Source organism: Talpa occidentalis, unplaced genomic scaffold, assembly GCF_014898055.3.
Source record: "Talpa occidentalis isolate TD23 unplaced genomic scaffold, MPIMG_talOcc4v2.1 talOcc4.5, whole genome shotgun sequence".
NCBI lineage: Eukaryota > Metazoa > Chordata > Mammalia > Eulipotyphla > Talpidae > Talpa > Talpa occidentalis.
Genome location: NW_023604861.1, coordinates 93,760,246 through 93,785,165, shown reverse-complemented (window position 1 = coordinate 93,785,165; position 24,920 = coordinate 93,760,246). Strand labels below are relative to the sequence as shown.

The following is a 24,920-nucleotide window of genomic DNA, read 5'->3' as shown; positions in this document are numbered from 1 at the left end:
ACGCTGGCATTATTTTTCCTCCAGACACTTCCAGCCATCTCCAAACTGACCTTTTCCTATCCATTCCTCATGGGGCCGCTTGTTATCTATCCAAAATACAGATTTGGGGCCTCCGTGGTGGTGCAAGGGGTGAAGTCTCCGCACTATGAACCTATCACCAGCCACTGCAGCAAGAGTTCGATCCCTGGCCAGGGAGCTATCCCACATGGCTCAGCAGACCTCTCCTGTCTCACCTGCTGCTCCCCTCAGCAGTGTATTTCAGTTAATCCACCTATTCTGCTCCCCACTCTGTCTCTGGTGAATACTCTTACGTTTACCCCCACCCTCGGCCCTGCACCTCTGGCCTACACCCCAGTTCTTATATGCATAAATAAAATCTTTTTTTAAAAAAATAAAAGATTTAAAAAAACAACAAAATTAAAACACAGATTTGCCTACGCTCTACCCTGCCCTCAGGATAAAGCCCAAATTCCTTAGGTTGACATTCCAATCTCAACCTGCTTTTTGAAACTTACCTCCCATAGACTCAGCCCGCAGCTCCTCAATCACACCAAATCACATGCCCTTCCACGGACACACCACCCCTTTTATATCTTTGTTCAAGTAAAACTTTCTCTTGATAAGTGAATATCCCATTTCACTTATCACTACTTATGGAAACACTATTCATATTTAAGACACTGTTTCCATGAAGCCCTCAGGATTTCCCCACTGAAGTTAACTTCTTCCTCTTCTGATCTCCACTATGTTTTCTCTTTTACAGAAACTATTGGAAAAAAGTTAAAATCATGGCATGGAGAGTTTCTGAATTACGAAATTCTTGTTTTTTTAAGATTCATTTTAAGATCATTTTTATTTATTTATGCATATAAGAACTGGGGTGGAGGCCAGAGATACAGGGGTGAGAGGACTCACCAGAGATAGTGGTGAGCTGAACAAGCCGATCTACCAAAATACACTGCTAAGGGGAGCAGGCAGACAGGAGAGGTCTGCTAAGCCATATGTGGGTTAGCTCTCTGGCGGGGGATCAAATTCAGCCCGCAGAGGTGATAGCATGAGGTGATAACATGAGGTGATAGTGTGATGGCTCTGAGACTTAACCCCTATGCCACCAGGGAGGCCTCTATTAGCTAATGTTCTATTATCCAGAATCAGTTCAGTCAAGATTATTAAGAACTTTTTGATTTCCCTCTCTCCACCAACACTGTACTCATCTGTCAAAGGCCAACTCAATAAAAAAACTTATCTGATTTCTCCAGTCTTATTTCTTCCTCAGTAATCCCACAACACTTTTTATCAGTTGCTCTTATTTACTTATCTCCCTGCCCCACAATTTGCTTTATTATATCCCCTTGTCCCTTCCCCTCAGCTGCTTAACCTCAGGGCCCTCACTATATTTATTGATGTCCGACAGTCTTGGAAAGTATTTTATGTTCTCAAATTGTCTGCTGTGTGAAAGTTGAGTATTTGTTTTTATCATTCTGACTCACTTTACAACACACAATTCTCTCAAATTCCCTATTTTGTTGAAAATTGCTACAATTATCCAATCTCATGGCTGCATGGTATTCCATCGTGGGCTATATCACATCTTCTTGATCTAGTCATCTATCCTGGACATTTAGGTAGCTTCCATATCCTAGCTATTGTCAACAATGCTGCTGTGGACATTGTGGAATAGATGTTTTGTTTTTTAAGATTTATTTATCTATGCATACAAGAGCTGGGGTATAGGCCAGAGGTGATGGGTGGGGAGTGAGAGGATTCACCAGAGACAGAGTGGAGAGAACACAGGGGTTTACTGAAATACACTGCTGAGGGGAGCAGCAGGGGTGAGAGAAGAGAGCTCTGCTGCACCACATGTGGGTTAGCTCCCTGGGGAGGGGATCAGGGATCCAACTCAGGCTTCAGCAGTGAGTAATAGTGCTGAGACTTAGCCCCTAGGCCACCCAGGAGGCCCCCAATAGCTTTAAAAAGAGGCCTTTTTAAAGGCCCCTTAAAAAATTACCACTTGTAAACAAAACAAAAAAAAATTACCACTTGTAAGTTTAGGTGTGATATCAAAGAATAATATTCACAATTACCTTAAAAGGCTATTAAAATACTTTTCCCTTTCCAAATTTTCCTTAGTTTGGCAATAGATGGGATGCAGAAGCAGTTTTGAGGACACTGCTGTCTTCAATTAAGTCAGACATTAAAGATTGCATGTAAAATCACAATACTTGGTCAATTTTGGGGTATAATTTTTACTTTTTTCATAAGAATGTTGTATAAACATACTGAATTTATTTTTTCTTTTTAGTGAATCAACACATATTTTAAACATTTCTCAGTGTATATTTCCAATACCCTAAATAGGGGTAAATATCACCCACGTAGACAAAAGCTCTTTAGGGCTCTCAATAATCTCTAGCACTATAAACAGTCCTGAAATAAACAGGGAAAAAAATGTGACAGGGCCTCCCTGGTGGCGCAAGGGGTTAAGCACCACACTATGAAGCAATCCGCAGCCTCTGCAGCATGCGTTTGATCCCAGGCCGGCCAGGGAGCAACCTACATGGCGCAGCAGACCTACCCTGTCTCGCCTGCTGCTCCCCTCAGCAGTGTATATTTCAGTCAGTCTGCCTGTTCTGCTCCCCAATCTGTCTCTGGTGAATCCTCTCACCCCCCCGCATCTCTGGCCTGTACCCCAGCTCTTGTATGTATAAGCAAATAAATCTTTAAAAAAAAAAAAAAAGTGGCCACCTCTGCTCTGGGATGCTTTCCTCTTACCCTGCTGGCCAATTCCAGTGCAGGGAATTCGATATTAGAGTTCTGCTCAAGACTCACCTTTCTAAGAATCTTCCCTGACGGACCCCACTCTACTCGCTGCCCCTATTCTGCATCCCCTCTGCCGTTATGTAGCTCCTGTTGCTTTCACACTTCAGGTTCTTGACAGCCCTGGGAGAAAACCCCGTACATCCTGTCTCGGCCGTGGCGGCCATTCCACGCGTGTTCAGCTGGGCAAGCCGGCCCCCTGGGGAAGACTCTGACCTGTGCGCCCGCATCGGTGCATCACGGGGCACCGCGGGGTGACGCTGCTACCAGGAGAGGTCTAATGGGGGCGGGGACGGCCTCGGGGAAGCTAAGGGACGCCTTCCGAGGACCGACGGCTTCGGGGAAGCCGAGGTGGTGCAGGGAAGAGAGGCGGAGCCGCGGAGCATCCTCACTGCACCCCAGGTCACCGCGTCAGGCGAGCCCGGCCGCGCTCCGCCCCCTGTCGCCAAGCGGGGAGCTCGGCGCCGCCTTCACGACGCTCGCCGCCGCGCTTTCCGGCAGGTGCTGACGTGCGGGGGCGGGGCGCCGCGGCCGGGACGCTGCTGCCGTGGCGGAGCTCTCTGGGCAGGGCCATGGCCGAGTCGGCCCGCTCCGCGCGCGTGTCGCGGGGTTCAGGTAGATTCTTCGCCAAGCGGGGAGCCCGGCGCTGGTCTCGGGGAGAAGGGGGCTGGAGGAGCGCCCTCCGGGATCGGGGGAGGAGGTCTCGGGTAGAGATTGCAGCCAGCAGGTTCAGGAGGGTGGTGACTTTCGGGGACGCTTTGTGGTTAGGGGGCTGTTCTCTTTAGGACTAGTCCTGGAGCACTGGGGGATCCTGGAGAAGGGCTTTGCTGCCGGGTATTTCCGGCAGTCACAAATCAAAAGAGCCCAGGGTGGCAGAAATCCTGAAGCTTTTGGGGCTTTGATTTCTGCGGTTTGGAGAGGAACCTGTTTTCAAGCGTCCCCACCCCGCCTTGTGCATGCACACACGTTCTCCGTTTATTGGTTGCAGATAAAATACACAAAGACAAGGCTGGACAGACCTCAAGACCCAGGCAAGGCAGCCAAATGGGGAAACTCTTGGGATTTGAGTGGACAGATTTGTCCAGTTGGGGGAAGCTAGTGACCTTGCTGAATCGACCCACAGATCCTGCAAGCCTGGCTGTCTTCCGTTTTCTCTTTGGTAAGTTCAGTTTCTGGAAGTGCCAGTGTGATTGGATGTGAGAGAATAATAGTCTCATGTCCATTCATTCTTTGGTGACTTACTGGATTTACCTCCCTTTTCTTCAGAGTTGAAGGTAATTGATATCATGAAAGAGGTCTTTGTGTTTAGGATCAAACCCAGCTTTGTCTCCTATTAGGGTTTGGACACCGGAAATGATTTGATTTGGGGCTATAGGAATATAGAGGCAGAAGAACAGGAACCCATTTTGTTTTGGGCATGAAGGTGCCCAGTAACTATGATAAGGAGGACTAGATTTCAGAGAAACAGTTGGAGTGAAAGGGCACACATGTTGGCAGTGACCCTTTTTTTTTTTTTTTAAGATTTATTTATTTATGCATACAAGAATTGGAATACAGCGGGCGAGTCAGGAGAGGTCTGCTGCACCATGTGGGTCAGCTCCCTGACCAGAGGATTGAACTCATGCTGCAGTGGCTGGTAGTAGCTTCATAGTGCTGACACTTAACCCCTTGCGCCACCAGGGAGACCCCTGGCGGTGACCTCTTAAGTCATAGATCACAGTGTCTGTGCTTGGAATGGGTGCTTGGAATGGGTGACAAATGTGTTGAGATATAAAATCCCCAGTGGTTTTCAACTGGGGGCAGTTTTTTTCCCTGGGGAATATTTGGCAGTGTCTGGAGACATTTTTATTAGTCACAACTGGGAAATAGGTGGCCACTGGCATCTTTGTAGGAGGCAGGGATGGTGCTATATGACATATAATGCACAGGAGAACCCCTCCCAGCAAATAATTAACCAGCCCAAGACGTGAATACTCTGAAGTTGAAATACTTTGACTTAACTAGAGCTGACTTCCTGAGCCTGAGGAGCTCCTTCTATTTACCCTACTGTGTTGGCCAAATGCTGCTGTTTTCTGGGTGTGCCAGGAAATGAGAAAGGTAGAGCAGCATGACTCTAGAGCACTTTCTGTAGTCCAGCAGAACTGACCTTGGTAGATAATTGTCACTCCCCTAAACACTTTTGTAGTGTTTTATATACTTTTCTCCTTTCTCTCCTCACTCTGTGAAGTTTTATGAACCCCCTTTCGCACATGGAGAATTGATTCAGTGAGGTACAGTGAATGGCTGATGTCACACAACTGGCATGATGCCTCCTCGCACAGCGTAGGTCCTCAGGAGTTATTGTTGAATAAATGAATAAGTTACAGAGCCAGGGTTAGGAAAAAAGTGTGGCCCTGGAGCTGGATGCACTGGATTGTATACTGAGTATTCCTTTACTCGGGTCTGATTGTCCCCTTCCCCTCTGCCTTGTCAGGGCTGCTGATGGTGCTGGACATTCCCCAGGAGCGGGGGCTCAACTCCCTGGACCGAAGATACCTGGATGGGCTGGATGTGTGCCGCTTCCCCTTGCTGGATGCCCTGCAGCCTCTGCCACTTGACTGGATGTATCTTGTCTACACCATCATGTTTCTGGGTGAGGGAAACTACATAAAACTCCTGGGTCTTACCTACAATACTGAAATACACAGCATGCTAGTGAATGGCCAAGATCTTACTCCTTATTTCATTTTCTACTGTGACTCATTTTATCCTGCTCACCCATATGCCCTCTGAGCTGTGACTCCATAACTCTTTTTAAAATATTAAAATAGCATTTAATTTTCATTTAGTTTTACCTTACTGTGAAAGGCATGATGACTTTTTTTAATCCCACCCATAGCCTATCCCAGGGGAGCTGGGCCTGTGGTGCCCCATTGACCTCTTAATCCTCTCCCCACAAATCCCAGGGGCACTGGGCATGATGCTGGGCCTGTGCTACCGGATAAGCTGTGTGTTTTTCCTGCTGCCATACTGGTATGTGTTTCTCCTGGACAAGACATCATGGAACAACCACTCCTATCTGTATGGTTTGTTGGCCTTTCAGCTGATGTTCGTGGATGCAAATCGCTATTGGTATGAGCCTTAGGGAAAAGAGGCGGGGAGGGCTTGGCTGGATCAGGATAATTAGTAGAGACAGGGGCCCATTGACTTTCTAGAATTTGCCCCAGCAAGCATATTTTCAACCATACTTTGCAAAGTGCAAGGTCATGCTTTGATTTAGATGGATTTGGGAGGGGGGAGCTTCGGCTAGGTTGCAGTACTTGGGATGACAAAAAAGCAGAAATGGCTCCATTCCCACCCCTTCACTCTTTCCATATCTCCCCAGGTGCCTTGATCTACCTACTTCCTGTAATCCTCTTAGAAGAAGAGAAGACTAAAGCCAGATATAGCTGGTTTCAGATACTTCAAGGGTGGTCATGTGGAAGAGGGAGCAGACTCCCTGTATTAGCTCAGAGGGGCAGAGTTAGAACCAAGAATAGAAGTTGCTGTGAGTCAGTCATGTCAAAAGGAGAGGCCTACCAGAGCTGAGCCCTCCCCCACATCTCCCAGGAGGAGGTAACCCTCCCCCACATCTGGCTTAGATGACCATCTTTCAGGGGAAGTAGAGAGAATGTGGATACCGAGTGGCAGGATAGATGTCCTTTAAGGATACTTTCTGTTTAGTGAAAGGTCAATATGAATGTAGTAAGTTGGGTGTAGGGAAAACACTCTCAAACATTGAATTTCATAGTGATTTATCAATCATTAATCAAATTTTACTTGTTAATACACACAGATAGCTCTTTGTAAATCTTTGAACTCATTCAGAATGGCCGGCTCTGATGATGCAGAACTGAAAGGCAATGCTGACAGAATATCCCTGAAAAGTTTCATTTTTACCAATTTTTACACAATTTGAAAAAAATACCAGTTACTTACTAAAGACTTTCCACATGCCAGGTACTCTACAAACGTTTCTAATGTTTCCTCATTATAGCCCCATAAGGTCTATAGTGTTGTTTCCATTTTAAAGGTAAAGGAACTAAGGCTTTAATAAGGAAAGGATCTGTCTAAGGTCACACTGCAGGTAATAGGCACAAGTGACAATCCAGGTCTCTTAACTGCAGACTCCAGGGCTCTTGACCACAAATGTAAGCTGCCCCCTTCCCAACTTCTCTGCTCAGTCATTGTCTTCTTAAAACCCTGATTTGCTTTTGCCTTCCAGAGTACATCTAGACATAGTTACCTACATTTAACAGTTTTCTCCCAAAGTAAGCTTCAACATCTAAACTCTAGTGCTAGATCCTGGTATCTGGGTCATGAAATATCACTTTGTCCTGGATACTGACTGGAAAAAAGAAGCCTCTATATATATTTACATATACCTTTAGCTTTACAAACACTCCCTTGAACTCATTCATTTTAGTTGTTTTCTAGTATTACAGTTTTTTCCCTGACAAACTAACTTGCTAACTAACTAATGAAAACATGAAACTTTTGTTGTTACTCACTAGTAGTATTTCTGTTTTGACTTAAAATAATCACTGTTAGAATTGGTTCATAGACTTTTTTTTTTAAAGATTTATTTTATTTATGCAGGTAAGAGCTGGGGTGTAGTACAGAGGTGTGTGTGTGTGGGGGGGGGCGGGGTGTGTGTGTGAGAGGATTCACCAGAGACGGAGTAGTGGAAAGAACAGGCAGATTGACTGAAATACACTGCTGAGTGGAGCAGCGGGCGAGACAGGAGAGGTCTGCTGAGCCATGTGGGTCAGCTCCCTGGCTGGGAATTGAACTCATGCTGCAGTGGCTGGTGATAACTTCATAGTGCTGAGATTTAACCCCTTGCGCCACCAGGGAGGCGCAGTTCATAGATTTCTAACGGGCCTCCAGATAGCACAGAGGGTCAGAGAGAATGTGGATGATAACCTGGGATAGATTAACACATTTGAAAAGAAAGGTAGAAATATGCCTGGACTGAGAGGCCTTCTTCAGTTCTTACCTCCCTTGGTGTAGGTCTGTGGATGGCCTGCTGAGTGCCCGTAAGCAGAATGCCCACGTGCCCCTCTGGAACTATGCTGTGCTGCGTGGCCAGGTATGGGGTTTTAGGGTAGAGGGAGGTGTCTGACAGCCACTGTCAGCTCGGCCTTCCCACTACCATAGTACACTCTCCTGTCTCTTGTTTCCTTTTTGCTGGAAAGCTCAGCTGACTTTTCTATTGTTTCCAATTTTCTAAATGCTGGGTTCTCTCACCTTGTCATGGGAAGAATAGATTAGGTTATTACCTATTTGATTAGAAACCTCATGAGAGAAAGAATAACATCTGTGCTTCATGACTTCTCCTGGGTGCCTAATACTATGCCTGGCATTGGTATAAAGTCAATAAATACTTGTTGCATGAGTGAATTATCTGGGATGAGTGAATAGAAGAATGCGTGTATTCTTACTTGGGCCCTGAACTGAGATCAGAACTTGCTTTATTTTTGACTATAGAAAACAAAGTTCTTTTTTTGTTTGAATATTCATTTTGCTTCCTGTGTTTGCAGATCTTCATTGTATACTTCATTGCTGGGGTGAAAAAGCTGGATGCAGACTGGGTTGAAGGCTATTCCATGGAATACCTGTCCCGGCACTGGCTCTTCAATCCCTTCAAGTGAGGGACGGGTACTGAGTGGCTGACTTGTCTCGCGCAGGGCTCAGTAATGGCTGCTGAACTTGCCACATGCTCTCCTCTGTCCACTGATCTCCCAGAAGGCAGAGTTGATGATCAAAAGAGCTAGACCGAGCTGCCCCTTGGAGACAGATGGTATGGGCCAGAAAGAAGGGAAAAGAAAACAAAAGGAAAGAGCCAAGGCTAGGTGACCTGGTGTCACCAGCAGTTACTTTGGGCCGTGCCTATGCCTTTGGGTTGCCACCGCAGCCTCTTGCCAGGATTCCTCATTGAGAGGTCAGGATAGTCAGTGTTCCTACTCTGAGAAAACCCTTGTTACCAGCATTTTACAAAACAAAGGTTTGCTGCTCTGATTTCTCTCTTCCTTCCATTTCTTCTTTCCTATTGTTTTACAGTGTTCTTTTACCTCTTCTCTGTTATTTTCCAGTTCCTGAAGTTTGGCTTCATTATTATGTTAGTTAAGCATTCACCTTTTAAAATTTCTTCTCATTTATAACCTCCATGAGGGTCATGCCCCACCCCCCATACCCCCAGCAGACACCTCATCGTATTTTGCCCTAGGAGATCTGCCCTTGTTATTACACAGTGTGTAGAAAAAAATTGGATACCTAAAGTGTGCGGACACCTGAGGAGGTAGAAAAACTCCCATAGGCTGCCTTTATCAGAGCTCTTCTACCCACCTGCTGGGCCGAGCCTTTGGGAAGGAACATACCTGCTTTCCTAGGTATGTTCCCCTATGTCATGCTGGCCAGCAGAGACACATTGTTGGGATCGAATATGCTGGGAATGCAGGGTTTGTCCAATAACCCATGTCACCTGTGTCTGCAGACTAATACTGTCTGAGGAGATGACTAGCCTACTAGTGGTGCACTGGTGTGGGCTGATGCTGGACCTCACAGCTGGTTTCCTGCTCTTCTTCGATGCCTCCAGGACCATTGGCCTCCTCTTTGTGTCCTACTTCCACTGCATGAATTCCCAGCTTTTCAGCATTGGTCAGTACCTACAATCTGGTCGAAAACAGGAAACCACAGATTCACAGGGAGGAACTAGTCAGAAGCATTTTTGGGAGTGGGAGAAGGTGATGGGAACAGAAGCTAGACTGAGCCAGATGTAGTCACTGTGAAATGGAAATAAATGGGGAGGAGAGGATTGGGCTCCTGGGCTCGGTGTGTTGTACAGTAAGGAATCTGTGGAAGGGAGTATCCTCTGGTTAGGAACTTACATATCATCATAAATGGGAATACCTGGGAGAAGTGCCCTAAGGGAAGTAGGTTGAGAGAATTACCCATGTTCCTTCCCAAACTCTTTAAATGTGTCTTTTCTCCCTGCTTTCCTAGGTATGTTCCCCTATGTCATGCTGGCCAGCAGCCCTCTCTTCTGCTCCCCTGAGTGGCCTCGGAAGCTGGTATCCCACTGTCCCAAAAGGCTGCAAGAATTGCTGCCCCTCCAGACTGCCCCTCAGCCCAGTTCTTCCTGCATTTATAAGAGGAGCCGAGCTAAAGAGGGCCAGAGGCTGGGGTTGCGTCATCACCTAGCCACTGCCTTCACCCTGCTCTACCTCATGGAGCAGCTCTTCCTGCCTTATTCCCATTTCCTCACCCAGGTATGTATGGAAAGGGGTTAGCTTGGAAAGTGGCAGAGGTGACAGCGGGACTGGTGTTGTAGCCCTTCTTGGTCGAGGACGGAGTGTGAGAGCTGTGGAGCTGATTCCCTTTGCCCTGCCTTCTCAGGGCTATAACAACTGGACAAACGGGCTGTATGGCTATTCCTGGGACATGATGGTGCACTCCCGCTCCCACCAGCATGTGAAGATCACCTACCGCGATGGCCGCACCGGCGAGCTGGGCTACCTTAACCCTGGGGTGAGACCTCTGATGCTGACAATTTACTGTCATCAGCTTGAACTTCAGGGTCTGGGTTGATCCTAATCAAAATTATAAAATAAGACCAATCTGGGCCCTCCCGATCCCATCTCAGAAGCCAGGTTAAATCTCTTTATGTGTGAATTGCTGTAGGACAATGCATTCCATTTCCTTGAACTGAAACTAGATTTAGGAAAGTTATGTGTCACACTAGCACAGCAATGAGAAAATCTCCAAACACAAGTTCAGATGTGTTTTTCTTTTCCTGGTCCAGATGGGCAGCAGGCAGGGATCGCTTTGTGCTGTTGGCAGTGCGTGGCCTGTCCGGGAGGTTGAGGTTGCTAATGATGAGGTGGGACTAATGTGGGGGTTTGGGGCAGGTATTCACACAGAGCCGGCGATGGAAGGATCACGCAGACATGCTGAAGCAATATGCCACTTGCCTGAGCCGCCTGCTGCCCAAGTACAATGTCACTGAGCCCCAGATCTACTTTGATATTTGGGTCTCCATCAATGACCGCTTCCAGCAGAGGTGGGCAAGGGAGCAGAGAAGGGGGGAAAGTGAAATCCAGCTCCTTTTGCCAAGATGAATAGCCCATGCTCCCCAATATATCTTGCTTGAAAAGCTGCCTTCTAGTGCATGTCTCTGTTGACCTGGTTGTGGACATAGCTGATTGCTTCCAGTAGGGGGCACCAGAAGAAAAAGTAACTGACTTCTTTTAGAAACTGTTAACACAATTCTCCTCAGATGGCCACTAACCCCCATTCTTCCAGTGCATCAGACTCTCATTCCCACCTTCCTCTCGCTCAGACTGGCAATAACATGCTGACCTGGGCCATTTCTTCTATCTGGGAATGGCAGATAGAAGGAAGAGAGCCGGAAGTTCTGGTGGGTGGGTGACTGTGGCCTCCTTAGATCATGATTTTCTTCCCTAAGGATTTTTGATCCTCGTGTGGACATCGTGCGGGCCGCCTGGTCCCCCTTCCAGCGTACAGCTTGGCTGCAGCCATTGTTGATGGACCTGTCTCCCTGGAGGGCCAAGTTACAGGAAATCAAGACCGGTCTGGACAACAACACTGAAGTGGTCTTCATTGCGGATTTTCCTGGTATGGAGGAAAACAAGGGGCAGCTTTGTGGTCTTTCCTCCTGGCTCCCTTGGCCAAGAGCGTTACATGTGGTAGACGGATAGATAACACTGGTGGGAAGAATGTTTTCGAAATCTGAGGGATAGTAATGGTGACTATGTTACGCCTCTGTTCTGGCCTGAGTGAATTTACTCTACTACTGGTGGGACATGAAACTTTGTTGCCCCTGGCAGGGCTGCACCTGGAAAATTTTGTGAGTGAAGACTTGGGCAACACTAGCATCCAGCTGCTGCAGGGGGAGGTGACTGTGGAGCTGGTGGCAGAACAGAAGAATCAGACTCTTCGGGAGGGAGAAAAAATGCAGGTATTTTGCTGGGATCAGCAATGGCAGGATGTTTAGACGAGTGGAGTTTATTTTAAACTCAAAATGCTTTCCATTGAAGCAATGCAAGGGCCCCTGGGACTGTTAATAGCCTCATCCAGCATTCTAGAGGATACAATTCTGATGGACCCCAAAAACTTGATAAAAAAATATGTGCCTGAAGGGGTAATGCAGGGAGCCATAGGCTGGCTCAAGAAAGGTAAGAGTGAAATATATCCATTTCTTCTCCCTTATTAGTTGCCTGCTGGTGAGTACCATAAGGTGTATACAGTGTCCCCCACTCCTTCCTGCTACATGTACATCTATGTCAACACTACAGAGCTTGCACTGGAGCAAGACCTGGCTTATCTGCAAGAACTAAAGGAGAAAGTCGAGAATGGAAGTGGTGAGTATATGAACATTTGGGCTGAGATAGTCTCGGTTACAAAAAGTTAACGTTACAAATACAGATCTAGCTATTAAAGAATGAACTGAAGACCTCTAGCTGGTGAATGGGGAGTTCGCAGAGACAGTACAAGCTCTGTCATTGAGTTCTCTTTTTGCCATCTTCTGGGCAGAAACAGGGCCTCTACCTCCAGAACTGCAACCTCTGCTGGAAGGGGAAGTAAAAGGGGGCCCTGAACCAACACCTCTCGTTCAGACCTTTCTTAAACGCCAGCGAAGACTCCAGGAGATTGAACGCCGAAGAAATACCCCTTTCTATGAGCGATTCTTTCGCTTCTTGCTGCGAAAACTCTTTATCTTTCGCCGCAGGTAAGTTTTACCCACAGTATTTGTCATTGTCAGAAAAGTTTGCAAGCTGGGTAACTTTTTGCTAGTGGGGGTAATAGCAGAGACTCACCCAGGAAAAGATAATCTAGTACTAAATATCTTTTGCCCCCTTCAGTCTTCTCCTCCTGATCTAATGGAAGAGTAAAGGAGGACCTGTGTCTGGTGGCCTGCTGTTTTATTTTCCTCAGCTTATCTCTGACTTCCCTTTGGGTTATTCCTATCCCACCTTGGGATCCTTTACCAGATTGTATAAGGAGTGGTATGTCTGTCCAGCTGGGATGAGGGGAATTTTCACTGAGGGGGGTTTCTCATTTATGCCTGAGTGGAGCCTCATAGGGCTTTGGCAAGAATTCCTGTGTTGGAACAAGAGTTTGGACTGAATGAACTTTTTCCTCTTTTTCAGCTTCTTCATGACTTGTATCTCACTTCGAAATCTGGTCTTAGGCCGCCCTTCTCTGGAGCAGCTGGCCCAAGAGGTGTCTTATGCAAACTTGCGACCCTTTGAACCAGTTGGAGAGTCCAGCCCTTCAAACATAGATTCTTCAAATCCTGATCCTCCTGAGCCAAATTCGGAGCATGTCCACTCAGAATTCTGAGAGGGGCTGACATTGTTTATAGATGAAGTATCAGTTACAGGACCATTACCTCTACAGTAGAAATTGATTTGAAAAAATTATTTCAGATATTTCTAACATTTTTATTCCCTGTTCATAACTATTTTTAATTCAGAGATAATTAGGGTAGCCAAGGTAGTAAAGCAAGGATAAGATTTATGAATCTTAGGTTGTGGGGCTAGGAAAGGGTTAAAAGCAATGTGAAAATGTCCTTCTAGGATAAAGGGGTAAGAGACAGGTTTAAGTGACTGGCTCCTTGGAGAGAGATTTAAATGTACCATGATGAAAATAATAACAAACTGTTCTTAAGTGCTTGCTCTTTGCTAGGTATTGTGTAAAAAAGCACTGTGCCTATATTATTACACATAAGTCCTTAGTAGCCATTGCTTCATTTTATAGTTGGAAAAACTGAGACTGGGAAGTAATATAATTTTCAGATATATACCTTGTAAGAGATAAGGTTGATGATTTGAACCTCGTCTGTTAAGTTGTTGCATTCTGCCCCTTGTAATTTTCAGAATCACTGACAATGATTCTTAACTAATGTGGCTTAAAACTTGTCTTAATCACAAGTATGATTAGGATAGTGATCAAGTTATACATGTGGAATAATTTTCTTTCACTGCAATTCTAACCCTTTGTTCCTATTAACTATCCAGGCAGTTAAGTTTTTTACTAGCAGTTATGAGAATAGTTAGAATAGCACAAAGTTAAACTAGTAAGGTTAGATGATTCGTAGTATTTAGCTTTAATCTAGCCTTTAGGGAGCAGGTGGTATGAAGAAAAAAATCAACCAAATGAGGGATTAGGGAACGTTTACTTTGTAGGTTTGTGTGTGCTAGGCTTGGTGCTGGCTTATGCAGTAAGAATGCATAGGGGCTTTTTCGTTTTTTTTTTCTTCAAAGTCTCCCACTCTAGGAGCTCATGGTCTTATCAGAGATTGGCAGTAAAATTTCAGGCTTCTCTTCCCATATCCCAGCCCACTGTATCCTCATAGACAGTGGTCTTGGGATTCTTCCCTAGTTATCTCCCTTTTCACTGTACACATTTGAAATTACATCCAGTGATGCTTAAATCTTCCCTGTATTTAAGACCCATCTGATTAGTGCCACTTGGATGTTCCACTGGGCCATCACTGTCCTCAAGAGAACATTCATTTTCAGCTCAGACCTGCTTTATTAGCAAATGGCACCCAGTTTCCTTGACTTTTTCAAGCTGTTACCCTTGACTTTTTCTCACACCTCACATTTCAAAGCCCATCAATTTCACAATTTACTCCTTGAATCTATGAATTTCTACTACCTGTTATTTTAGCCTTTATATCAGAACCTACTTAGGGATAGGTCACAGTAGGGCCACCCTTTAGTTGTACAGGTTTGGCCTGAATAAGGGCACTTCCTTGATGCTTAAGTCCCTGTTCACACCAGGTATAGCATTGGGTGGGTTAGCAATGGCTGTACCACAGGGTGTCATCATTGGGGAGAAACGTTGCTATCCCTTTTTTTTTTTTTTAAAGATTTTATTTATTTATACAATCACTGGGTACAGTCAGCAGCACAGGAGGGTGAGAGAATTCACCGAGCCAGAGCAGGGAGCAGAGCAGGCAGAAGGACCGAAGTACACTGCTGAGGAGAGCAATGGGCAGCAGGAGAGGTCGTGCGCCATGTGCGACCCTCCTCCGGTGGCTGGGGAGCAGCCAGGGATCGAACCGGCGCTGTGGAGGCTTTGAGCAGCTCCGCACCCCAGCGCTCAACCACTTTGCCACCAGGGAGGCCCACGTTGCTATCCTTTTGCAGCTCTCAGTGCTAGTTTGTGGCACTCGGTCCTTCACTAGCTAATTCAGCTTTTTGCTGTTCCCTCCCTTGCTTGAAAAAAGCATTTTCTTAATATAGGCAGGGTTACCTCCTGCCCCAAACTACCACCTGACTCACCCTGCTGTTTGTTGGGAGGCAGGCTTATTAATAACTAAGCCTGGAGATCTAGGCTGTTCAGATTGTTGAAACTAGGCCCTGTTGCAATTATCTGTTCTGAAAATGGGCTATCAATGTCCTTAGCTGCTTTCTTTAATCCTACTCCCAAGATGTGACTCTTTTGTCCCTGACCATGTTCTCCCCGTCTGTAACTCACTTGTAATCACCCTCATCCCTTGGCTCACTGGTGAATATTCCTCTGCCTTACTTAGGTTTCATTTGGGCTTGCCCCCCCCCTCCCCAGCTGGACAGGACAAAGGCCTTAACTTCCTACCAACTATGGAACCTAAAACCATTACTTTTCCACAAAACAGAACCACTTATCGTTATTCTCACCTCACCAGCAGGGGTAGACAGCAATGCACTGGCATCTAACCTTTTTGAAATCTTTAGTGCCAGTTAATTCTCATTTGAGCAAATTTTATGTTGTTTGCAAACTGTTATTACCTAGTCGAATTTAACCTTGCCTCCTCATCGCAAGATTCCAAAATTTCTAAGCCTCTAGCCAAACAGGTATAAAAAAGCAAGCATTCCTTGAGACATGTAGGCCAAGGTAAAATGTTTCACCACACCTGATTTTACACATGGTGGTATAAGCATATACAAATGGCTGCCTATTATATCTTAGGTCTTAAGCTCAATAAAGGATGGGCCCATGTGGTAGATCAATCTTCCACCCAAAGTTTAGAGTAAGCTTTTATAAGTTTGTAGCACCTTTACCGTTAACTGTCAGAAATAAATTTCATTTTAGTTCATGTATTGTGTTACAGGATTAAAACTGACCCCTCACCGGTCTGAACATTTCACACTAATCCGTAACATGTAGCTTCATAGATGACTATGTTAGATATGTCAGATAAATTCAATTTTTTCAAGTTAGTTAAATTACTTTGACACATGACCCCCCTCCATTATGATTTTTAATGTACTGTATCTTAAAAGTCAAAAACACAACTTGCAGCATAGCAATGGGATGCTGCAAGAGAGCAACTTTGGCCATCACATGGACCAAAAAGACAACATGCTGGACAAAGCAAAATCAAACCTTAAACTGTCTTCTTAGTACCAGGGACAGGATCTACAAAACTATTAAATGCCTGCATTAAGTCCCTCATCCATGAGTAGGAATGTAATTATTGAGGACTGAAAGTACATGCATAGACCATATTCTTAGATCACACTCATTACTGAAACACTTTTAAAGAACAATGGACACAGTTAAGGTAGAACCTAGCGTTTTATTTAGATCTTCATTAAACTGTTGGAATTGAGAACCAGACATACGTAATAAAACCTCCAAAAATAGATCCTGAAAGGCACTTTCTGCTTAGGGCAAGCAGTCATGGAATAAGCATGTAAACAAGCTGGCTTCTCTGTACCACACCAGCCAAGTCAGCTTTCTCCATGCCAGCCGCACCAGCTCTGCCCTCCCTTCTGTTAACACCAGCCAGACCCCCTGTAGGTCTAACCCAAGGTTTTTCTGTAGGACACCTTGGCCTACCTGGGAATGCTGGAAAACATGTTGTTAAAGGAATCATGGTGTTGAGGAAAAAAAAAAATCTTTTAAAAGCTGCCATCTGAGGTGATAGCTTCTCTGTACTTACGCCATACCCCAGAATACAATAAATAAGCAATTAGAAAATGTTCAAGTATGAAGGGATTTCCTCCTCCCCGCCAAAAGCACTGCTCTCTGAAGGAAGCTGGTTTCTCTGTAGCTACACCAGCTGTTCAGAAAGCTCATTGGACCTGGTTTTGAAAATAAAACAAAGTTAAAACCCTGGGAGGAGTTATTGTGCAGTGTGGAGTACTCAGTCTTTCTTATAAAGAAAAAAAAAAGTTAACTGGTACCAAAGTGTGCAACCTACAGACCCTCAGGTACTTCCCTGTGACTTCTCTGTATGACATCACAAGGGTGCCAAGTGCCTGTTTTTTTTTCTAGAGCTAGGAGTTGGTGGTTTGGCTAGTGCTGAGACCATGCATAGGATTGGTTTACTAAATAAAACCCTTATTACGTACGTCCTCCAAAAGACAGCTGAAAAGTGGAGAGATTTTGATTTGGTGCTGTTTAAGAGATGGCAATTAAGAGCATAAGCACCAGAGAGATGGTTTAATGGTAACTGCCTTTTTTTTTTTTTTTTAAATGTCAGGCTAGAGCTCCAACTGGAACTTGCGTTACATGCAAGACTGATTGGATAGGGAACACTCCCTGACAGAAGAGCTACATAATTAGAAGTGGATCAAGTTATAGGGAGGATAAGGGAAGGCTTCACATTCATAATAGAGCTGAAGACATTACAAATTCATGCTGACAGGGCTATGGCATTGCCAGACAGAAGGCTATACTGGAACTACAAGTACGTGCACAAGACATTTTCAGCATTTGGTGGGAACGTCAATGCAACTAGGATTTTAGAGGGTTGGGTGCTAGGGCACAAAGGTTCATTTTCAAAGCATTATTTACTACAGTGTTGTTGGTTTGTTTCTAGGCAGTTACATGGATCACCTATGCTCACTAAATTCATTATAATGGTGAACAAAACACCTAGGGACAGAATAGCAAGCCCAACTTACAGTCCCCCACACAAGCTAAAATTCATGTCATTAACTAGAGTGACTGCAACTGATCAGGAGCTGAAAAGAGGACAGGAAAATTTAGGAAGAAGGGCCCTTTCCCTCAGAGCTTGAAGGCTTCTCTGTAGCCTACGCCAACAAGTCTGGGGAAAAAAGGCTAACACTTTCAATATTTAAGTTTTTTGGGCACTTCCCATGGGAAGCTGTCCCTACCAAAGTGGCCATAGGCTGCAGTCCTCTGATAAATTGGCTTCTTCAGATCCAGATCCCTGGAATATACAAGTCCGTAACTTAATATGTAGCATTCAATTAAAACAAAGCAAAACAATCAGCAAGACTCATTTTCAAGAGTTCTGGCAAATGAGCAGTTCTCTGGGGTTTGCTAGGAAAGAAGTTTTATGGCAAAAGTGTTTGTTACTTCCTGGTGTCCAAACTCCTTGCACAGTCCTTATTAGTAACTACAGTTCTTGTTTTTTCCGTCCCTGGCTCAACAAATAATGAAAACTTGTCATCATTCTGAGAAATTTCAAATGTCAAAAGCTCATCTGAGATAATGAAATACTTACCAAGGTCCCATGCCCACACCCTGCCATGGTTATTTTCTTATTTTCTTTATAACAGCCTTGAACATCCCATTTATCTGTACTAATTTCTTCTTCTTCAAAAAAAGAAATCATACTTAGGCAATATGAGCACAAAGCCCAGTATCAAATATCGAGGACTTTCTAGGGTGGTTAGTCTAAGCCATGGAGTGCTAAAATTTTAGATTGTTCTCATTAAGTCTGCTGAACACAACTTATACGATGAACACATTCTAGGAAGATGTTTTCCCCACTCGAGTCTTCCTTCACTTTCTCAAATTTGAACATCTCAGGATACCCACACCCTCAATATTTTTCACTAACAATAGGCTTTACCATCTTTACCTGACAATGACCCCAGGGCGGAGATCAAAATTCTTCTTCACAATCTCTAATAGCTCTCTCTCACTCTTCTGAGAGGTGCCATAATGGAAAATGGAGATAGACAATGGATGAGAAACTCCAATAGCGTAAGAGACCTGAAAGAATTCAAATATCAGAAGAGTCAGTGATCAAAACACCCACATAAAACACAACAATGGCATAAAAGACAAGTAGGTTACTAAAATGCCCTCCCACTTACAAGCATTTAATCACTCTAAATTATATAAAAGCATATACCTGAACAAGAACCCTTCGGCACAGACCTCCTTTAACAAGGGATTTTGCCACCCAACGAGCGGCATAAGCAGCTGAACGGTCCACCTTGGTATAATCCTTTCCTGAAAAGGCACCTCCTCCATGAGCTCCCCAACCACCGTAAGTGTCCACAATGATTTTCCGGCCAGTCAAACCAGCATCACCCTGAAAACACAGGATTTGAGTCACTTTATGCCTAATCCTCTTCAACAAGCAGTTTTAGATCAGGTTTGTTAAATGCCTATTTATATTACTCAGCAAATATCCTCAGAAGATTCACATATGGGGCTTCAGAAAACCTAGAAGAAAGATGGTAGCAGCAAAATTTTTGCAAGTAACCACCACAGAAGACCTACAAGCACAGAACTGATATAAGGCCTTACCTGAGGCCCACCAATAACAAATCTGCCACTTGGCTGTAGATGATAGACTGTATCCTCATCAAGATACTTTGCAGGTACAACAGCTTTGATGACCTTCTCCTTTAGGGCATCCCTCATTTCATCAAGACAAACTTCTTCATCATGCTGAACAGATATAACTATTGTGTGGACTCTGATGGGAAGCACAGCACCTCGATCCTGCATATACTGCACAGTCACCTTGAAGGCAACACAGAACATCAGTCTATCAAGCAACTTAGTTCTTGATTCTGTACCCTAAATTGTAATACATGCAAGACATACTAGTCTTGTTCAGATTGTGTGCCAATGTAATATGTGTAATCTAGCTTTGATTATCACTTACTTGAGTTTTAGAATCAGGGCGTAACCAAGGCAAAGTGCCATTGCGACGTAGTTCAGCCAGTTTGGCATTGAGCTTGTGTGCTAAGACAATAGTTAAAGGCATACATTCCTCTGTTTCATCAGTGGCATAACCAAACATCAAACCCTAAACAAAAAAATCACCAATGTCAACAATCCAAATTTTCATAAATTAATGTTGTAAGAGATGTAAGTAGTGTCAATACCAAGATACCTGGTCTCCTGCACCAATGTCTTCCTCATTTCGGTCAAGATGAACACCTTGAGCAATATCTGGTGACTGTTGCTCCAATGCTACTAGCACATTACAAGTCTTGTAGTCAAACCCTATAAAAAAGACAATGTTTTGTTAAAAAAAATCTTCTATGTGACAATTATCTGGGATTCTGAATATCGCTGAAGAAATCCAATATACCTAAAACTAGTACCTTTCAAAGAATATAATAGAGCTGGGACAAAAAAATTAACCCCATACAACTAGAGTTAGATTAACAGGAACATTTTAAATGCGAGTAGGGTTTATAGAAACCATCTGAAAAAAGCAAGTCTTAGGAAAAAGCTAAGCTACTAGAACATACCTTTGGAAGAATCATCATATCCAATGTGTTTAATAGTTTCACGAACCACTTTCTGGTAGTCAACAGCAGCTCTAGATGTAATTTCCCCAGCAAGTAGTATCATTCCAGTTTTAGCAACAGTTTCTAATAAAAAAGAGGTTTCACGCTCAAATCTCAATTTACAAATTTTGTATTATCTTTTCATCAGTTTATAAGTAAGCAATAGTCTGAACCTACCACAAGCCACTTTGGCATCAGGGTCCTGCTGAAGGTGGGCATCAAGGACAGCATCACTGATCTGGTCACAAATCTTATCTGGAGGGGAAAAAGAAGTCCTGGCTCAACTTTTAAAGTAAAAGCATGTCCACTTCCCTTTAGCTACACCTGTAAAGCTCATTGGGACAGAGCTTTCTTTAAAAAAAAAAAAAAAAAAGCGGCAAAACTTAGTAATAAATTCAGTGACACTAAGTATGTACATCTTCACCGCTGTCTACTTAAAGCACTGCATTACCAGAAGTCATTAGTCATTGGCCTGAAGAATGCTAGGTACAGTGCTGCATGTAGTTGAAAACTTGACACCAGGATCTTAATATAGCTGTGCCACAAGCTTACCAATTCAGTAAGCCATAACACTCAACAAGTTTAATACATTTTAACTCATGTGCACTTTAAATATGTGCACTTTAAACATCACAAGGGTGTCAGTCTATCTCTTAAAGTATTGCAAACATTTTGAAAAATGAAGTTCCCAAGCAAAACAATTTCCACTGCAAAGTAACAGCCACGTGTGAACTTAAGAAACATTTTGCTTTACAGTGTTAATTTTCAAATACTCCTTGTATCTTATCCCCTAAATTTAAAGTTTGCCTTATAAAGCTAACCAACCAATAGAGTAAGTCGTATTTTTCCTACCCATTTCTTAAGAAGTCTTAATTTTGCCCAAGTCATTCAATATTTACTTCTACAATATGTACCAAACCCCTGTGCACTTGGAGGTCAGGGAGAACAGAGGCTGACAGCAAACCAGCCTCCTTGATTTTAAGTAACACCAGTTAAGTAACAAGAAATGTCAAAGAATTAAACAATGAATGCAAAGACACATAAACAAATGGACTAAAACAAAAAATCTTTAATTTCATTGTAAAGGTAGTCCCAGCACAAGAGCTCGACTGGGAAATGCCCACAAGTATTCCAAATCCTAGTTGCTGTTCTCCCCACTGTACTGCCAGCTATTAAAAACTGAAAAAGGGACAGCGGTTAAGACCTCACTTTCCCGAATTTTCTCTAATCATCCAAAACACAAAGCAAATTGTAGGCTGCAATCCAGTTAGAGGCTTCAATTAAATGCACAAACTTAATAAAAAACCGCGTACACCACACCAAAACATCTGCTCTTCACTCATCAGGATCTGGGGTTTGTCCACTCTGCGGCACGAAGTGACCGGTGGGATTTCATCTTAGGCAGAGACTTGCTACAGAGACATGGGTCCTTCAGCCACAGACTAGATAGAACTATTGTCACTGAGGTCACCCTAAGAGCAGAAGCAAAACCATGATCTTCACTAGGTGATGCTTTCAGGCTGAGACTGGAGCTTCCTTGAAACAGCTTCATTTGTTCACGTGTAAACTGATCCATAATGGCGGATCAGTGGACAAAGCCGGGGAGGAAATGTGTAAAACCTTACCTAAGGGTAAGTAGCGAACACTTTAAAAGGAAACCCAACGCAACGGCAGCTTACCCTTAATTCACGTTTCCTTATCCTTTCACAGAAGGCCCAAATAAGGCCTGCCTTCTCCAACAGGCGCTATATTTAGTTGGAGGCTGTCACCTTGAAGACAAGGCCACACTTTCTGCCTGAGGCCTAAGGGCATGTCCGTCCTCTTTACTAAGTGGTAACGGCCCAGGCCACGGCGTTCATGCAAACACCAGGCGTCCCGGGGCACCGGCCCCCCACTTCTCCACCCCGGGCGGCCGGCCGGCGCCCCCTCGCCCGGATGCCACATGCTGCAAACACGTGGTTGCGGCTGCAATGCGGGGCGCGCGCTCCCGAGGGCGGGTGGCGAGCACTCGGGGCGGGTCGCCCACTCGAGGTGTCTGAGACGGCGGGGCGGGGAGGAGGAAACAGTGCCCTCCCCGGGCAGAGCACACGCGGCCGCGGCCCCCGCCCTAGTCGCTTTCTGGAATCTTCCGCATGCAGAGGCGCGCGGCCGGAGAGACGAAGGGGGAGGGGAGCGGCGGCCACGCGCCGGGCACCGGCGGCGCCACGAGGAAGGCGCGCGGCCGCCGCGCTCCCCACAGCCCGGGGGCGAGGGCACCCCGCGCGGGCGCCACCTGCGGGTCCCGGCAGGCCGGGCCGGGGTCCTGCCCACGCCCCGCCCCTCGCCCCGCTCCGGGCCCCGCGACCTCACCTGGGTGGCCTTCCCCCACCGACTCTGAAGTGAAGACGAACGTGCCCTCCTCGATAAATGCCTCATGGAAGCCGTTGAGCTGCCCGTTCATTGTGGTGGTGACGGTGGCGGTGCGTGAAGGTGGCGCGGAGGAGAAAAGGCAGAGGGCGAGGCGAGGACAGCGAAATGCGCAAGCCGAGGCAGCGACCGACTCCCCCTGGGCTGGCGGCGCGGAACGAACGAGGCGGCGGGCGGTGCGGCCCAGTATTTATACAGCAGCCGCAGCGCGCGCCCGGCTCGGGCCCCGCCCCTCGGCGCCGCGCACCAATGCGCCACTCGCGCGGGGGGAGACAGAGGGGCGGGGCGGCGAGCGGAGCTCGGGCTGAACCACTCTGCGAGGCGGGGGGGAGCGCAGGTTCCACGCCCCTTTTACGAATATTGAGCTGCCTTAAGCGGCTGTAACAAGGAATAAGTGGAAACGCCAGTATAATGGGTGGTTGTACCCTTTCTTTTTTTAAGTGGAGGAAAAGCGACAAGGTCTTTCTGGGCTTGCTCCCCTGTGCTGTGACTTGGCACCTCCCTCCTGACCGTTGGCTCGGCTATGTGGCAGCGAGCGCGCCCCCCAGCGGTGGCGGCGGGAATCGGCCGAGGTTTTGTCGTTCGGCTCTTCCCGAGGGTCTTTCCGGCCACCCACCTTCCGAGCCGGGGTGGCGGGGCGCCGCTGGCCCTGGGCCGTGCGAAAGTGGCCATCTTGGCGGGTCAGCGTACGACTCTTCACACCCCGTATTTATCCCCGCCCTGGGCGGTGCTGGCCGCTGGAAATCTTGAGGGGCGGCCGCCCAGTTGTAGTAATTCTTGGGTAATGGCTTCTGTGATGAAAATGGCCGAAAAGGACATTAAAGAGAATTATGTCCATTTAAAACGATCGCTGCCCTCCCCTCCACTCCCAGCGCTGGCTTCCGAGCGGGGCCTCCCCCGTTGTTGACCCCACAGCGGAGGCCGAGCCCGGGGCCTCGAGGGCGCCGGCCTTTCCTGCCCAGGGAATGGAGGCCGCTAGCCAGGCTGACCTTGTCCTTGCTGATTCTCCAGCGTCTTTGGGGAGGAAAAAAAAGTCATTTCAACATCTTTTGTTGGAGACAGTGGAATCGTTTTCTTGCGGGAAAAGCCCGATGTAGCCCCTTGCGATGAAGCCCATCCCTGACAAGTTGAAAGGGGTGTTCCATGAAGCTTTCACTTTAAAATGTCCACCCGCGATTGTCCCAGTTTTGCCCATTAAAGGAATTATGTAGGGAGAGAAACGCGAGCCAACGAGAAACAAGGAGTCGGGAGCGGATTGCAGGGAGTACCCGCTGGGAGGGCGCCCACAAGTGGGGAGGGGCGGGGGTCACTTCCCGGCGTCCGGGCGGGGGGCGGCACCGGGTGGGGGGGGCCGGGGCGGCCCTGCCCGGCTGTGCGCTGGTGGGTCGGGATCCGCCTGCTCCGAGGACCCCACGCGCGCTACCCCCGGGAGGTGGAGGAGCCCCCGGTGGAGCTGCCTGTCGCTCTGGGAATTAGGTAAATTCTGAAGAGCGGGCCTCCCAGCCACGTGCGAGAGGAAGGGCGCAAGTTTGCCGACTGGAAACAATGGAAGCACTTGGTCTGTGCCAGGGACTTTGACAAAGAAGGTGAAGAAAGAGCTCGATCTCGACTTCGTGACCACATAGCCCGTCCCTCCCCAGCAGGCGGCAGGAAACGGTTAAATCATCAAAGAGACAATGTACAGTTTATGTTGTTTTTTATTTGTTGGTTTTTATTTTTCAAACTACATAGGAAAATAACTAAAAGTTAACAATATTTTTCGTTTTAGTGTATTTTTCCCTTTTTTTGTAAAAAGCAGAATGCCAATTTATTATCTCACGGTGAGTAAATAAAATTACCAACTGGAACAAAATGCATGTGTAGGCTGGTCAGTGCATTATCTACCAGCAGAAAAATCTATATAGGAAGCCAGAATATAATTAGAAGGTTATTTTGTTATAGGACAGGGAGAAGGTTGCTCTATAACAATTTGATTAATATGGAGTTAGAACAAGGGGATTAGTTAAATTCAATGATTAGCTCATTAAACCCTGATACCCCTATGCTACCACCTCCACAGTGGGCTGTTCCTGCCAAGAAGATTAGAATCAGCTGTTCATACTTGCTTACCTACTTCTTTCTTGCTCAAAGCATGTGTAATATAGTGGTTAAGAG

At 45.9% G+C, this 24,920-nt stretch overlaps 2 protein-coding genes across 4 annotated transcripts; one reads left to right on the top strand and one right to left on the bottom strand.

Moving 5' to 3' along the window:
* Positions 1 to 3,354: 3,354 nt before the first annotated feature.
* On the top strand, positions 3,355 to 17,290 carry GGCX (gamma-glutamyl carboxylase). Of its 3 annotated transcripts, XM_037527750.2 has the most exons (15): positions 3,355 to 3,432; positions 3,806 to 3,976; positions 5,291 to 5,449; positions 5,763 to 5,928; positions 7,849 to 7,927; positions 8,379 to 8,485; positions 9,332 to 9,495; positions 9,841 to 10,106; positions 10,234 to 10,365; positions 10,746 to 10,897; positions 11,303 to 11,472; positions 11,685 to 11,815; positions 12,071 to 12,218; positions 12,391 to 12,586; positions 13,008 to 17,290. In XM_037527750.2, exons 1-15 carry the CDS (start codon positions 3,390 to 3,392, stop codon positions 13,198 to 13,200), a joined length of 2,277 nt encoding a protein of 758 aa, XP_037383647.1. In that variant the 5' UTR covers positions 3,355 to 3,389; the 3' UTR covers positions 13,201 to 17,290. The 3 variants fall into 3 exon arrangements, with proteins under 3 accessions (XP_037383647.1, XP_037383649.1, XP_037383650.1); XM_037527752.2 differs by lacking the exons at positions 7,849 to 7,927; positions 8,379 to 8,485; positions 9,332 to 9,495; ... (6 more) ...; positions 12,391 to 12,586; positions 13,008 to 17,290 and adding an exon at positions 6,182 to 7,466; XM_037527753.2 differs by lacking the exons at positions 5,763 to 5,928; positions 8,379 to 8,485; positions 9,332 to 9,495; ... (6 more) ...; positions 12,391 to 12,586; positions 13,008 to 17,290 and having other exon boundaries at positions 7,849 to 7,913.
* On the bottom strand, positions 16,407 to 22,929 carry MAT2A (methionine adenosyltransferase 2A). The gene is made up of 9 exons (XM_037527749.2): positions 22,710 to 22,929; positions 20,538 to 20,615; positions 20,322 to 20,444; positions 19,958 to 20,070; positions 19,727 to 19,870; positions 19,363 to 19,581; positions 18,962 to 19,144; positions 18,686 to 18,819; positions 16,407 to 18,028 (listed from the first exon to the last, which is right to left on the bottom strand). The coding sequence occupies exons 1-9, from the start codon at positions 22,798 to 22,800 to the stop codon at positions 17,926 to 17,928; spliced, it is 1,188 nt and encodes a 395-aa protein (XP_037383646.1). The 5' UTR covers positions 22,801 to 22,929; the 3' UTR covers positions 16,407 to 17,925.
* Positions 22,930 to 24,920: the final 1,991 nt, after the last annotated feature.